Here is a 15,838-nt window from a genome sequence, read left to right as displayed (position 1 = left end):
GGAGATTTTTCTCTGAGTCCACACAGTGAAGTGATTGATATTAGGAAGGGCATCCAACCATAAAGAACCATGGCAAAACAGACAGAGCTTGATGCAGTCCTTTGACATGAGATCCTGTCAAACTGTCCAACCCATGCTAGCATTCGACATGGACATTAAATGATGATGATGAAAGCCAGTGGTCATCAGAAGTTCACATTTGAATTTTTTAGAACATTGAAAATGAACAGACATGTTATTGTTTGGATTCTTGCTGTTCTGTGTGCACCTCTTGAATTATGATAGTAAGGGTTAAAGAATTCAGTATAATTCCAAACTAACAAAATATATTTATTCACATAAATTAATGTCACACTTTGTATTGGATTTGCATATTTAGGAAAAAAATATTTGGATTACCATTTTAAACTTGTTAATTCTATTTTCCAGGTTTTATTCGAAAGGTTTATGGTATTCTGATGCTCCAGCTGATGGTTACTCTTGGCATCATAGCACTTTTCCTTTATGTGTAAGCTTTCCAATTTATTGTTTTTGTTTATTAACAGATGTTACCCAAACATTTTGCTGTAATGCAATGGCCTGTGCTGGTCATATCTTTAAGACAGTGCTGTTACATAAAAATGACTTAAAAGACATTCTACCGACTCATTCACCAATATGCTTTAACTACTGGCTCACACAAACAATATCATTGTTTTCTTTCTCTTCTATAACATCTTCTGCACTCTAAACTAACAGATTGCCTACCCTCTCTGCCCAAGCTCATTTGATGTTACACCTATCCTCATTCTGTATATGCAAGACCTTTGCTGCTCTGTATTTTCTGGCAGATGTCTACTTTATAGAAACAAGATATCCACTACATCGATCGCACATATCTGAGAGGGCCTACAAAGGTCATGGTAACTAATGAATTTAAAACCAGTATATACACAATAACTACTGTACATCTGATTTTCATTCTGGTATGGGTTGGACTGATCATTACATCCAAGTGTATTCTCTTTTAGAGTTACTATCCTTTAAATGAATTGGGGGACTATTTTTTACTTGTATATTTCATTTCTAGCATGGTTTTTGCAGCTGGACGGACATCCTTCAATCACTCTACAGTGTGTACTGGGTGCTTGCTATCGTGGTATCAGAATTAGAGAGGTTATCATGCACTTGGTGAAACTAAAGAGTCTTCTCTAACCAGTGTTGTCTCTTTGTTTAGCATGTACAGGGTGCATTTTATCGTGTCGCCAGACCAAGGGAGGTCGGATTTTCATCTATACGGCTAGAACCCTTTCTATATTGTTTATATAAAACAAACGTGACACTGTGAACAGGAGAGTAATGTCCATGTTGACCAAAGCAGTGTGTGTGAGATGAGTGGAAACGGTAACAGGGTAACAGGAGAGGGAGTGATAGTTGTATGTTGGTCAGGAAATTGAATAGGAATCACAAGCAACATGATGGGTTATGAGTGACTGATGGCTGGTGATAAAAATGAGTGGTTGTGAGAATGGTAGAAGATAGTTTTGCATGGGTCCTGGTAAAAAAGAGTGAAGGATAGAGATGAGTGATAATGGGTGATGGGTAGAGGTCGCTGCATTGAATTGAACTTTCATCTCAAGAAGCTGAACCATACGAAGATGACAAAGAACTGTGACAATTGGCAACATGCAGTGCAAGAATGATAAAACTGAATAATTCTTTCTACTAAAGGCGCAAGGCCTGAAATTTTGTGGGAAGAGTTAAGTCGATTACATTGACCCCAGTGTTTCACTGGTACTTATCAACCTTGAAAAGATGAAAGCCAAAGTTGACCTTGGCAGAATGTGAACTCAGCGACAAGCTAGCAGAAACATTAGCACGCTGGGCGAAATGCTTAGTGGTATTTCGTCTGCTGTTACGTTCTGAGTTCAAATTCCGCCGAGGTCGACTTTGCCTTTCATCCTTTCGGGGTCGATAAATTAAGTACCAGTTACGCACTGGGGTCGATGTAATCGACTTAATCCATTTGTCTCTCCTTCTTTGTCCCCTCTATGTTTAGCCCCTTGTGGGCAATAAAGAAATAAGAATGTGAACTCACAAAGTTGCAATGGGCGAAACACCACTAGGCATTTTGTCCCGATTGCTAACGATTCTGCCAGCTCGCTGCCTTAAACTCAGTAATAACTTAAGTCTTTTATGTTTTACTTGTTTCAATCATTGATCTGTGGCCAAGCTGGGGCACCGTATTGAAGAAATTTTAGTCAACTTTAGTACTGTTTTATTTTCTTTAAATTTGGCACTTATTCTATTGGGTTCTTTTGCTAAACTGTTAAGTTACCGGAATGTAAACAAACCAACACTGGTTGTCAAGCAGAGGTGGGAGACAAACACAGACACAAAGGCACACACACACATATACGACAGGCTTATTTCAGTTTCTCCTTACTAAATCTGCTCACAAGGCTTTGGTTGCCTGAGGCTGCCCAAGGTCCCATGCAGTGCGACAACCCAGACACCATGAGGTTGGGAAGCAAACTTTTTACCACAAAGCCATGCCATGCTTGGCACAGTATTTTTTTTTAACATGATTACATGTCTCTTTTTACTTTCTTTGTATGTAGGATTGCATTATTGAAATCTGTGTAACTGTTAGATTGATGTTATTTTGAAGCAAGCTTTAAGAATAACAATAGAACATTTACTGATGCAGGGCCTCGGTAGTGAGAGTAACATCAAATTTATTATGAATTTATTAAGTAAAAAAACGTGAAAGACTTTGCTAACATGCCTAGTGGTATGCTGGTAAAGATTCTGGCGGGAGAAAAAAAAGCTTTCTTTTTAACATTGTTAAATTTCATTGTTAATGTAAGACTGTTAGTTTTGGTAAAATAACAAAGACTATAACATTTTCACACTGTATGGCTATGAATAAATTATAAAAGGAAGTTAGAAATAATGTGTTAAAAGAAATTCTAATTGTTCTTAATGGCATGTGTTATTACTTTCAGAGCACCAGTCAAAGAATACTCGCATAGCAACCCATGGATATGGTATTTAGCGTTGTAAGTATTAAAAAGTGTAAACATTATGTAAAGTTTGAAATTATGTCAAAGAACTCCTTCCTTAAACATTGCTGCTATTCACCTTACAATTTAAATGATAATATAATTGTGAAATATGTAACTAATTAGATTACCATTTTTTCTGGTATACAAGCCAACATCACCAACTTTCCAAATACTGCATGGAAATTTTTGGTTTTGGTTCTCCAAAGCTGTTTTGATGTATAAGTTGTCCTACCATGTTTGGCTGTAAATTTTGGTCTGAAAAATTTGGCTTGTTTGCTGGAAAATATGAAAAAAAAAAAAAAAAAAAAAAAAAAAAAATGCAATTACCATAAGTGTTTTAATTTGGGATTGCCTACATCCAGTCCACTGCTGGACAAAGGCCTCAGCACGTTCTCTCCATCAATTACAGTCCAATGTGGAGGCTGTGAATTTGAGTTTTAGATCATACTGGTTTGATGAACCCACTCTGTCACACTTGCTGGACATGGTTTGCAGAGGGGTGCAAATAATAGTATGGACAGTGACAAATAACCCTTTGTCCATCACTGCGTCAGTGGTAGGAGAGCCAAGAGGGTGTCTGTTTGCTCACAGCTCTATAGGTAACTAAAGCAATAAGAGAAAGCATAGTATATACTAGGTCATGCTCGATTGCTAATGACAGATGTGTGTGTGTATGGCACCCTGGCACTTGTGCCAGTGGCACGTGAAAAGACATTCGAGCAAGATCGTTGCCAGTGCCGATGGACTGGCTCCTGTGCAGGTGGCACGTAAAATACATCATTTGGAGCGTGGCCGTCACCAGTACCGCCTGACTGGCTCTCGTGCCGGTGGCACGTAAATGCACCCACTACACTCTTGGAGTGGTTGGCATTAGGAAGGGCATCCAGCTGTAGAAACGCTGCCAAATCAGATTGGAGCCTGGTGTCGCTTCCTGGTCCACCAGTCCTCAGTCAAATCGTCCAACCCATGCTAGTATGGAAAGCGGATGTTAAACGACAATGATGATGATGATGATGATGAAGGTTGACTTTGCTTTTCATCCCTTTGGAGTCAATAAAATAAGTACCAGTAGAGCACTGGGATTGATATAATCAACTTACTCCTTCCCCTCAAAATTGCTGGCTTTGTACCAAAATTATAAGACATTTATATTGGCAGAAGCTATAAACTGTTGGCTACATAAAATATTTTATGGTATTTGTATAATTTCTGAGCTGTCATAATCATCATTTTTTAATGTCCATTTTCCATGCTGGCATGGGTTGGATGGTTTGGCAGGAGCTGTCCAGACTCCAATTGTTTGTTGTGGCATGGTTTCTACAGCTGGATGCCCTTCCTAATGCTAATGCTTGTGATTCACCAAAAATTTTATAATATAAAAGTAAAGCAGTTTAATTTGGAATGGTAGCTGGATTGAAGATTTGGTCCAAGAACTTCGCAGACAGGAATTGTTAGAAATATATCTACTTCTCATATCCTTGTATAGATTCCCTTTTTGCACTTTACACCATTTGTCTTTTAAGATTTCATACTTTAAATCTTTGTAAATATCCTTACAGTTACATGAATGTATTTTAAGACTTCTTTTCTGTATTTTCTTTTAGAGTATTAACCTTCGTTACACTTATAATGCTGGCTTGCTGCCCTGATATAAGACGACAGTTTCCTGTCAACTTCATCGTTTTGTGTGTCTTTGTAAGTATGCATTAAGCATTTTATTGATTTTATTTGTTGACTTTAATTTGTCAAAAAACTAATGATCTTGAGTTCACTCACAATTCTATTAAATAATGGTTCTAATTCATCTCATAGTTTTTTCTGTGAAAAATTTGAGTAATCAGTGAACATTTTAAAAATGTGTAGTCTTTTTGTTATAAAATCTTCAGCTCATTTATATGATTTAATTTATTGAATTCCAGACTGTTTGTGAAGGATTTTTACTTGGAGCAATTTCAAGGTGAGCAAAAATTATTTGCTGTTCTTGGTCAGGTGGATTTTTTAAGAATAATTTTATGAAATGTTATTTTAGAAATATATATCTCTTGTTAATCTTTATTAAATGTATTATTGTTTTCTTAATGCTTGCATCATTAAATATGTTAACGCAAACAACTTTTATTTCTGATTTGCATTGTATCTCTGAGTTAAGATTAAAAAAGATGGCATGGTTAAAAGTTATCTACTGATTTGCTCATTTGTCTGTAAAACTGTTGCCAGAAGTATGAAGGCTAAACATATCCAATTAAATACTGTTATTTATCTTAATGATGAAAAAAAAACATTTGAAAGTAAATCCTGTTTCCAAAATATTGTTTTTTGATATTCATTAAAACTTAAAATTCTCATTTGTATTGTTTTAAAGCCATTATGATCAAGATGCAGTGCTAATAGCTGTTGGTATCACAGCAGTAAGTATTACTTTTAAGATTGGTCTTAATTTTTCTTTATGTGCTCTGTGTACAGGCATCAGCAATCATGGACCTTCTGTGCTATACAAGATTTAGCAAGTTATTAGGTCAGTTTTTATATATCCTTCTGCTAATGTCATTGAGTATTTTCTCTCTGTGTCTTCTCTGGGTCCTTCCTTTCGCTTTCTCGGTTATCACTAAGTTTTTAAGCTTGTATTTTCTCATCAGAATTACAGTAAACTTAGCCTGTTGCCTCTTTATGTTAAATATATTGGTGGTTACTGCTTCTCTAAGGACATCAATATTTGTTACTCTGCCTGTATAAGATATCTTCAGCATTTGTCTCATTAATTCTATAGTTTTAATTACTTAATCAGAGGAGGTAAAGTATTGTCCATCACCCCTTTTTAGAGTCTCTAAGAGAGAAGGAATATCTTCAGACCAGCAACTGGTACAAATACTCTCAACAATCGACTCTACTGAAGAACCGTCTTATAGAGTACATAGTCTTACTAGTGTTGCTGGTGAATATAACAGGTTCCACTTTAATCTCCTCTTGCAGAGTCAGAATTCAAATTTGTGGGTGGATGCTAGCATGGAAAGCAGACGTTAAACGATGATGATGATGATGATGATGAATGCCTTTGCAATTATGTCTGGAGAACCAGATGCACATTTCTTTTATCTTCTTGGTCACTTGGTAAAATTGTTTGAAATCATTTAATGATGTCCTAAAATTACCACTACTTCATGTTTTTCCTTTTGCTTTTTTTTTTCTAGCTTGTATCTGCTGCATTGACACTGTTTGCCTTCCAGACAAAAGTAAGTGTTGTATTATTAATATAAGACTATTTATTATTTATATATTGCCATATATATATATATATATATATATATATATATATATATATGATGAGGATTATGATGATGTGTGTGTGTATATATAGATATATATATGTGTGTGTGTGTGTAGCCCTGGCTTTGTAGTAAGAAGCGTGGTTCCAGGTTCAGTCCTGTAGCTAGCAGTTTGGCAAAAGAGACTGATAGAATAAGTAGTAGGCTTCAAAAAAAAAGTCCTTATGTCGATTTGTTCAACTAAAACTCTTCAAGGCCTGCCCCAGTATGGCTGTAGTCAAATGACTAAAACAAGTAAAAGATACATATGTATGTATGTGTGTGTGTGTGTGTGTGTATATATATATATAATATTTCAAAAGGATGTGTTATAATACTGTTTCACAGCCACACGAACAATCCAACATACCTCCATCATCAGCTACCCCACAGATATCATTATGGTTTCAACACCTGGGCAGTACCATTCAGTCGGCGGTGTCAACATCCCTAAAATAAGTGTTGTTTGGGAACAAACAAACCAAAGAAGCCACAACTTTCAAATGCATTTACCCAATGTACAACCACTTCTAAATACATAACTAAACAGCAACAACTCTATTGAGTCATACAAAATTATAATCCCTACCGTCTTCCATAGTATAATACAAAAGCATAAGCTTAATAACCTCATTATTTCAATCAATCATTATATAGGCAGGATTAAACACTAACTTTACTAAAACTACAACTAGAGACATTTAAACCAATGTAGACTTAAAAGCACCCAGTCCACACTGTAAAGTGGTTGGCATTTGGAAGGGCATCCAGCTGTAAAAACCTTGCCAAAACTGACCTCACCTGTGCTTGTGCCACGTAAAAAGCACTCAGTCCACTCTGCTGAGTGGTTGGTGTTAGGAAGAGCATCCAGCTGTAAAAATCCTACTAAAACAGTTGCAGAAGTCTGGTGCAGGCTTCTGCCTGGCTGGCTTTTGTCAAACCAGTCTACCCATGCCAGCATGGAAAGTGGACGTTAAATGATGATGAGGATGATATAGATAAACAAGTGGACAAATTTATGTGGTACTACAGAATTTCCTCTGCTCCACTTATTCCCACCCATCTTGTACCTTGAAGTCCACCTAACTCCTGCTCCACTATTTTTATCACTTTCCAGCCCCACCTGGTCACTCCCTATCTCTCTTCCAAAAGATGAGTAGTCATGTCACTCCTCTACAGCAAGAAACCTTTTCTACTCTGGCCCCATTCTTTCATAATTTTACTCTCACTTTACTCCTCATCTCTTTGTATAAAGTTACACTGTAGGGTTTGTTGTCTTGCAAGCTGCATGGCAACTTCACTAATACTGGTAGCATGAAGGAAGCACCCAGTACATGCCATGAAGTGGTTGGCATAAGGAAGGGCATCACTATGCCAAAGCAAACATTGGATTGTGATGTAGTCCTTGGCCTCATTGCGTCTTGTCAAACTGCCCAGCCTTCTTCAGCAGTGAATGTGTACATGAATTGATGATGATGATGAAATTTTGTAGATTTTGAATTAGGTGAATTTAAAAGATTTCAGTATATTTTAGAATATTTTTTATGTATTTGTAATATTTTCCTGCTTCGGTTTATTAATTTTGTTTGCTTTTTCTCTCATTTTAAAAACATTTTATTTCAGTGGGATTTCACAACAATGGGAGGCCTACTGTTTGTGTTCCTAATTGTGCTCTTTGTCTTCGGAATCCTTTGTGCAATCATTCAAAACAGAGTAAGATCTTTTATTTTCATTTATGAATAGAAAAAATTAGTTATGAACTGAAATTTGTTAAAATTTCTTTACAGCAAAATAAAATTGTTGGAGAAATAGAATTATAGTTTCTATAGGCGCAGGAGTGACTGTGTGGTAAGAAGCTTGCTTCCCAACCACATGGTTCCGGGTTCAGTCCCACTGCATGGCACCTTGGGCAGGTGTCTTCTACTATAGCCTTGGGCCAACCAAAACCTTGTGAGTGGATTTGGTAGATAGAAACTGAAAGAAGCCTGTTGTATATATATGTGTGTATTTGTGTGTTTGTGTTTGTCCTCCCCACCATTGCTTAACAACTGATGTTGGTGTGTTTACGTCCCCCGTAACTTAATGGTTCAGCAAAAAGAGACCAATAGAATAAGTACTAGGCTTACAAAGAATAAGTCCTGGGTTCGATTAATTCAACAAAAGGTGGTGCTCCAGCATGGCCACACTCAAATGACTGAAACAAGGAAAGGAATAATATATTAGGTACATGTTGTGGCTGTGTATTTGAAAAGCATGCTTCCCATCAATGTGGTTTTGGGTTTAGTCCCACTGCTTGGACCTTTGGGCATGTGTCTTTTACTATAACCCCGAGCTCACCAAAACCCTGTGAGTGGATTTAGTACACTAAAACTGTATAGGTGTGTGTGTCATCTTGTCTTGATATTGTAAATGAGTGTCACTGTCATACAAGCAGTGTCATTCATTTCCAATGTTCTGTGAAAGTGCGTTTGGTCATGGGGAAATATTATTTTGCTTAGAACAAGTGAAAGTCGGTGACAGGAAAGGCATCAGCCATTGAAAATCTGCTTCAGTAAACTCCACCCAACCCATACGAGCATAGAAAAGAGAACATTGAAAATGATTTATTCTCTTGAACTGTCTCTAAGAGAATGAGAGGACTCAAAGAGCGATAGATACAAAGGTCTATGTACCATTAGTAGATCATCATCATCCTTTAATGTCTGCCTTCCATGCTGGCATGGGTTGGACAGTTTGACAGGAGCTGGCCAGGCAGAAGATTGCACCAGACTTCTGTAACTGTTTTGACATGGTTTTTATGGCTGGATGCCCTTCCTAACACCAGCAACCCTGCTGAGTGGAGTGAGTGCTTTTTATATGGCACCAGCACAGGTGAGGTGGTCAGATTTGGCATGGTCTTTTACAGCTGGATGCCCTTCCAAACACCAACCACTTTACAGTGTGGCTGGGTGCTTTTTACATGACACCAGCACTGGCAGGGTCACCAAGTAACTTGTGCCAGATGATGAAAGGTTAGTGTGACAGAGAGACAGAAACAAATAGGAAATAACACTTACTGGCCAAAGATAAAAACTCATTGTATACAGATTATTAATAAAAAAAATAATAACTTATTCTCTTTCAGTTTATATATGTTTATTTTCAATGAATCTTTGACAATTCTAATGTTTATTGTTTTTTTTTGTATATTTTTCTAGTATGCTACTTTGGCCTATGCTGCTTTAGGAGCTCTACTTTTCAGTTTTGTAAGTAAATTTTTCTTTCTATTGTTATTTTATTTCAAAAGTTACACTGTGTACTTGGAGCGCTTCAGCCATCTTAATAAAGATGTAGGAGGATGACAGCATTTTGTTGTAGCTTCTATGAGACACAGTGACTGGGGGCTTAAAATGATGGAATACCGACTACCTAGTAATGAATTTAAACTTTAATATAACCATTATCTGATAAATTCCTTTTGTGTCTCATAGTATGAAGAGCATCCAACCTTAAAAAATAATTGGTTAATTAGATAAATTGATTGATCAGGTGCAGGCGTGACCGTGTAATAAGAAGTTTGCTTCCCAATCACATTGTTCGGGTTCAGTCCCACTGCATGGCACCTTGGGCAAGTCTTTTCTACTATAGCTTCAGGCTAACCAAAACCGTGAGTGGATTTGGTAGATGGAAACTGAAAGAAGCCTATTGTGTGTGTGTGTGTGTGTGTATATATCCATGTGTGTGTGTGTCTTTGTTTGTCCACCCCCTCCCACTGCTTGACAACTGCTGTTAGTATGTTTATCTCCCTGTAACTTAGCGGTTTGCCAAAAGAGATCAATAGTTTCTGTCTACCAAATTCACTCTATCTACAAACCTTTTGTATGTGTGTGATACTTTACATTTACACATCTCTGAAAAAAAGCCCAACTATGTTCACATTCCCATGTCAAATTGTTTGATCGGTAGAATGATAACTTCCCTTTTTGTGATATAGGCAAGGGTCAGCAGTAGAAAAGGCTGTAAAAATAGTGCTTCAGTAACTTGTATTTGTCTAATCCATACGAGTTTGGTGAGGAGGCACAATGGCCCAGTGGTTAGGGCAGCGGACTCGCGGTTTTGATTCCCAGACCGGGCGTTGTGAGTGTTTATTGAGCAAAAACACCTAAAGCTCCACGAGGCTCCGGCAGGGGATGGTGGCGAAACCTACTGAACTCTTTCACCACAACTTTCTCTCACTCTTTCTTCCTGTTTCTGTTGTGCCTGTAATTCAAAGGGTCAGCCTTGTCACACTGTGTCACGCTGAATATCCCCGAGAACTACGTTAAAGGTAGACGTGTCTGTGGAGTGCTCAGCCACTTGCACGTTAATTTCACGAGCAGGCTGTTCCGTTGATTGGATCAACTGGAACCCTCGACGTCGTAAGCGACGGAGTGCTAACAACGAGTTTGGTAAGACAGACATAAGCAGGGCTAAGCACTGTACTTGGTGCATAAGTGTCAATTCAAATATAAATTGTAATTACTAGAGGCACATCAGAATAAATTCTGATGGTTTTTCATTAGATTGCTTTATACTGATATTGCTTTGTATTTATTTTCAGTATCTGGTATTTGATACCCAGATGATGATTGGAGGACGCCACAAGTACTCAATATCACCAGAAGAATACATTTTTGCAGCTTTGAATCTTTATTTGGATATTGTTCAGCTTTTCATGTTTATATTGACTATTGTTGGCAATGCACAAGATTAACGATATATATACGTGTGTGTGTATGTATGTGTGCGTGTGTGTGTGTGTGTATAAATATATATATCGCATCTTCAAAGGAAGTTATAGTATTTGTAAATGGTAAAAAAAAAAAGAAAAAATTATTTGATACATCCAAAGTTGGGTTTCTTTTGTGACTTATGGTATAACAGAGGATTGAATGCAATTGTTAATGCTATAGTTTCTCCATAGAATTATTACAATGAAACTACTTGCATACAATATTTGCATAATTTGATCCGAGTTAACTATTAAAATTTTGATCCTAAATTTTAATCTCAATATAAACCTAAAGATCTGTTATAACATTTTTCAGATAGATTCTCGTTAAAATATTCTCTACTATTTATTTCAAGACAATCCAAGAATTGTATTAAAATATTTAAAAAAGTTAATCAAAATATCTTTACTTTAGGATATGGATTGCAGTTGTTAATCTTTTTTATTATATACTTATTTATATATATATTAAACAGACACATATCTTTTAAAATTTAAATAATATTAAAAAAAATAAGTATTTAGAAATTTCAAGACTATTGTATATTGAAATTAAAATGAAACTTATAACTGTTTATTTCTTTTTTCATCAAATAAATAATATTGATCTGATTCCTCATCGGGATACCTCAGGTTTCATCTATAAATAATACTTATAACTCATCCATTTTTTTTGAAAAGAAAAATGATAGTAACTATAAGTCATTAGCTAGTAGAAAAAACAAAACAAAATTTTGTGGACAATATTAATGGTGAATATTAGATAGTAACAAGGAAATGTTACAAACGTTATAGTTGGATAAATAATCTGTTGGATATTTTCTGTCTTGTATCATTTTAGAAATATCTGATTTGTTAAATGAAAATAAATGGGACCATTTTAGAATAAAATGTAGTTTTGAATATTTGTAATGGAAATAAAGTATGTAGATACAGTTGTTATTCATGTATTCCTATTTAAAAATTGAACTTATATTATCAATATATAAATATACACAAGCATGGACGTTTGTGTTGTGTGCATGCGTATGTATATGTGTGTGTGCATACATGCACATATACAAACATAGATATATTCAAATATATGCGTGTGTGTGTGTGTGTGTGAGTGTGGTTTATACTGGAATTTATTGTTGTTGAAAGATAACTGGCACCTACAAAAATGTAGAATCTGATATTTCAGACCTTTGTCCAAGAATGGAAGAGACAAAACAGTGACGCTGTTGGTCTGTTGCTACCTGACCTGTAAGATAAATAAATGGGAGTGGAAAAGTGTGGGTTATAGGGAGAGTGGTAAGAGAGGTGGTGTGAGGGGCCCAGAGGTCAGATGAATGAAGTGAAGGAACTGCAAATTCCAGAATTGAAGTTCAAAAGAACCTGTAACTCGTTACCCTCTTCTGTCTATCTTGACCTTCCTCCTGCTTCGATTCCTCCTTCATTTATATTACTCTGACCTAAACAGAACTTCTATTCACTCTGTCTTCCTCACTCTTAGACAAAGGGTAACAACATGAAGCATTGGATTCTACACTCTTCACAGTAACTAAACTTTCTTCTGTGAACTTATTGTTACCGATGCAGACCGTCACAGGTTTTCTCGGATTCCAGATTTTATAACTTCTTAGCTATTTTGCCATCACATTTTTTTCTCCATCACCTTGTTTGAAAAACAAAGTTACCTTGTTAATTAATCCAAAGTAAGAATTTATGTTCACTGTTTCTAGTTTCTTGAAAGTTTCTTTTCTTTGAAATAGTTTTGTGTTATTCTCACAACTTTCCATGTTCCTTACAATTATTGTTCATGGAAATGTATCTAGCTGCCAGACTTCTCTCTCCTCCTATCATACCTCTACTTGGTTAGAGCCACTTGTTTTAACCTTTTCTTCATTGTAATATCCTTGTATGTTATTGTATTCAAAGCAGGTAACTGCACTTTTTCTTTTCCTTTTGGTTTCTGTTCGTTAAATGTGGAACTGTATAATTGCATACGCTATCAAATCATCCAGTTTATAAAGAAATATATTTATAAATTTCTCCTGCAGAAGCACAACCTGTAATAATTATATTTATTGGATGTATATAAAATATTTTTTGTTGTCTGTATATTTTTATATTTATTCTTTCCTCCCATTGTTGTTTTTTTGTTAGTAAAAGTATTATTACAAAGAATTTCTTATGTGTATCTTAATTTGTTTGTCATTATCTTTCTTTTCTTAGAATGAAAATTGGGTTGTTATTTCATGATTTATTCCAAAGATTTTATTTTGAAAGAAACCAGTATTATCATTATCTATTTGCTGTTCCTTTTGAAATTAAAGGAAAAAGGAAAGATTTTACTTCTTTCCCTTTGGCTTTTTTCTTTTGTTTTTTTTTTCCATTTTCCTCATAATCCACTCTTTGAGAAAAAAAATGTTTGTCAGTTATTTCCCTTCTTGCACCAACATGACACTCATTTTTTTCCCCACCTTTTGCTGTTGTCATCTGTAGACATGAAATCACCAAGTGAATAATTAAGTTATTGAACTGCCTACCTGCTCATGCAGCAAGTATTCTGTGTCTTTGGATAGGACACTAATGTTATGTGCCTCAGTTCAACCCAGTTGGAATAGGTGGTACTAGTAGATGTTCAGGAATTGTTACCTGTGATAGACTAGTTTCCTATTCAAAGGGAGACACATTTTATTTACATAATGCTACAGAATTCAGAGCTAAGCACCTTTATGAACCATTGCAGCTTGAGACATTTTGTTATCATCTATGAATAACTCCTCTTTCTTAAAATGGTTTTTTCTGTTGGAAAAGGAAAAGAAATGGAATTTAAAGAATGAAAAATAAAGTATTGGAATGAAATTTGATCTGTCTTTATTTTTTTTTTATTTTGTTATTGACATCTTTATTTTTCTTTTGATTGATGAGATATCCCACAAACCTCATGTGGCTATGTTCTATCATTATGTATTTCAAAACCATTGTTTTAATGTTCTTTTTTATGTTAGCATGATGAAATATGTTGAGGCAGATTTTTTTATGACTGGGTGCCCTTCCTGTTGCCAACTCTCACTTGTTTTCAAGTATTTGAATATTTCCCCTTGACCGTTTTTCACAGAAGATTGAAAACAGACAGTGCTTGCTTACCACTCTCACGTGATATCAAAGCAAGGACATATGTACATGCACATACACACACACACTGTGTGACACATTAGGTATGTGTCTTCTTCTGTCCATGTGAGTGAATTTGGTTGATGGAAACTGAAAAAATCCTGATATAGGTGTGTCTGTTTTTGACCTCCACTATAACTTGACAATTGCTGTTGGTGTTTTTACATCCCTGTAGCTTAGTGGTTTGGCGAAAGAGACCAATGGAATAAGCACCAGGCTTTAAAAAAAAATGAAACACTGGGGTTGATTCGTTTGGCTAGAAATTCTTCAAGGCAGTGCCCCAGCATGGTCACAGCCAAATGACCAACACAAGATATACAAGTTTCTACCAAATCCATCACCAAAACTGCAGCTATAGTGAAAAACAATTGCTGAAGTTGCTATGCAGTGGGCCTGAACCTGAAACCATGTGGTTGAGAAGCAAACTTATTACCAGAGAGCCACATTTGTGCCTTTGTACCACACAGCCAAAGTTAATAATACCTGGTGTGACTGCTCTTCACAGGAACTCTATAGACATGGTGCTTTACTCCTTCATTTGCCTTCTAAAGCACAGGCAGTACTAAGACATGTAATGTTTCCATGCACATACTCTCCTTGCACTTTCTGTCTTGTATGTTAAGATTTATGGTTTGTAGTGACCTCATATTTATAAAATAGTAACCAAACTTTTGGCTTTCTCTTCCTGAGCAAAAACTTTTTCAGTTATGGACAGCTGCTGCTCCTATACAAGGTAGAAGTACTCTGCACACAAGTTCTGATCACATTGCCTAGGATTGGTTAGCTTTCCATAAGCAAACTGTCAATCTGGAATACTAAACTTTAAAACATTCTCTAATTAGTGAACCTCCGATACACTAACAATACAACCACTGACTTACTGTATAACTCCTTTGTCTCTTTAATTTGTTACAACAACCGGCTGAAGCCATTATTTTGTCTCTTCTATCATTTATACTTACACCCACTGAAAACATTATACCCCTGTCTCTTCTATTGTTACTACAATGGTGTTAGCTCTTGAATAAAATAATTCAGATGCCACTGGTTAATTTTGTCTTTCATCCTTTCAAGGTTAATTTAAAAATTAAAAATATTAATTCATGGTGTTGGATTGATGGAAATGTAAGAATGTTTCACTAAATGCCTTACGGTATTTGTTCCAGTTCCCTTGTTTCTTTAGTTCAAATCCTGCTATTGCCTACTTGGATGATAGATTTAATCCTCTACCCGGCATAATACTTACCCCCTGACACTCTGGGTGCCTTGAGAAAAGTCCATTGTTTTGGAAGCATTCAGATTCGTTTTCTAGTTTAACCTCCTTGTATTTAAACCAGCTATACATGGCCCAAAAATTCTACCCATTTTATGTTCAGGCTGGCTAGATCCAGCTTCTCACACTTATCCTACAATATCATTCTAAAAATAAACTATCACGTCATCAAAATCTAGAAGCTATGAAATAATGCATGATTAATTCAAAACGATGTTAATAAATAAGCTTTACATTTGACAGAGTATTCTGAATACTAAAGGGTTAAGAATACCTAGTTTCAGAGACCCTGTCATGGGTACTG

The 15,838-nt window shown here is 35.9% G+C and overlaps 1 protein-coding gene across 1 annotated transcript in view; it reads left to right on the top strand.

Annotated features, from left to right (window-relative positions):
• LOC106883014 (protein lifeguard 1) overlaps positions 1–13,954 on the top strand; it is a 38,372-nt gene extending 24,418 nt beyond the window's left edge. The window contains exons 3-11 of the mRNA XM_014933877.2: positions 430–508; positions 2,988–3,041; positions 4,652–4,742; positions 4,967–5,004; positions 5,410–5,455; positions 6,236–6,277; positions 7,973–8,062; positions 9,547–9,594; positions 10,929–13,954. Coding sequence (XP_014789363.1) covers positions 430–508; positions 2,988–3,041; positions 4,652–4,742; positions 4,967–5,004; positions 5,410–5,455; positions 6,236–6,277; positions 7,973–8,062; positions 9,547–9,594; positions 10,929–11,081 — 641 coding nt within the window. The 3' untranslated portion in view covers positions 11,082–13,954. The remainder of the gene's footprint in view (positions 1–429; positions 509–2,987; positions 3,042–4,651; positions 4,743–4,966; positions 5,005–5,409; positions 5,456–6,235; positions 6,278–7,972; positions 8,063–9,546; positions 9,595–10,928) is intronic.
• Positions 13,955–15,838: the final 1,884 nt, after the last annotated feature.

Source organism: Octopus bimaculoides, chromosome 6, assembly GCF_001194135.2.
Source record: "Octopus bimaculoides isolate UCB-OBI-ISO-001 chromosome 6, ASM119413v2, whole genome shotgun sequence".
Lineage (NCBI taxonomy): Eukaryota > Metazoa > Mollusca > Cephalopoda > Octopoda > Octopodidae > Octopus > Octopus bimaculoides.
Note: the sequence above shows the minus strand (reverse complement) of the source record. Positions and strands in the feature narration are given on the sequence as shown.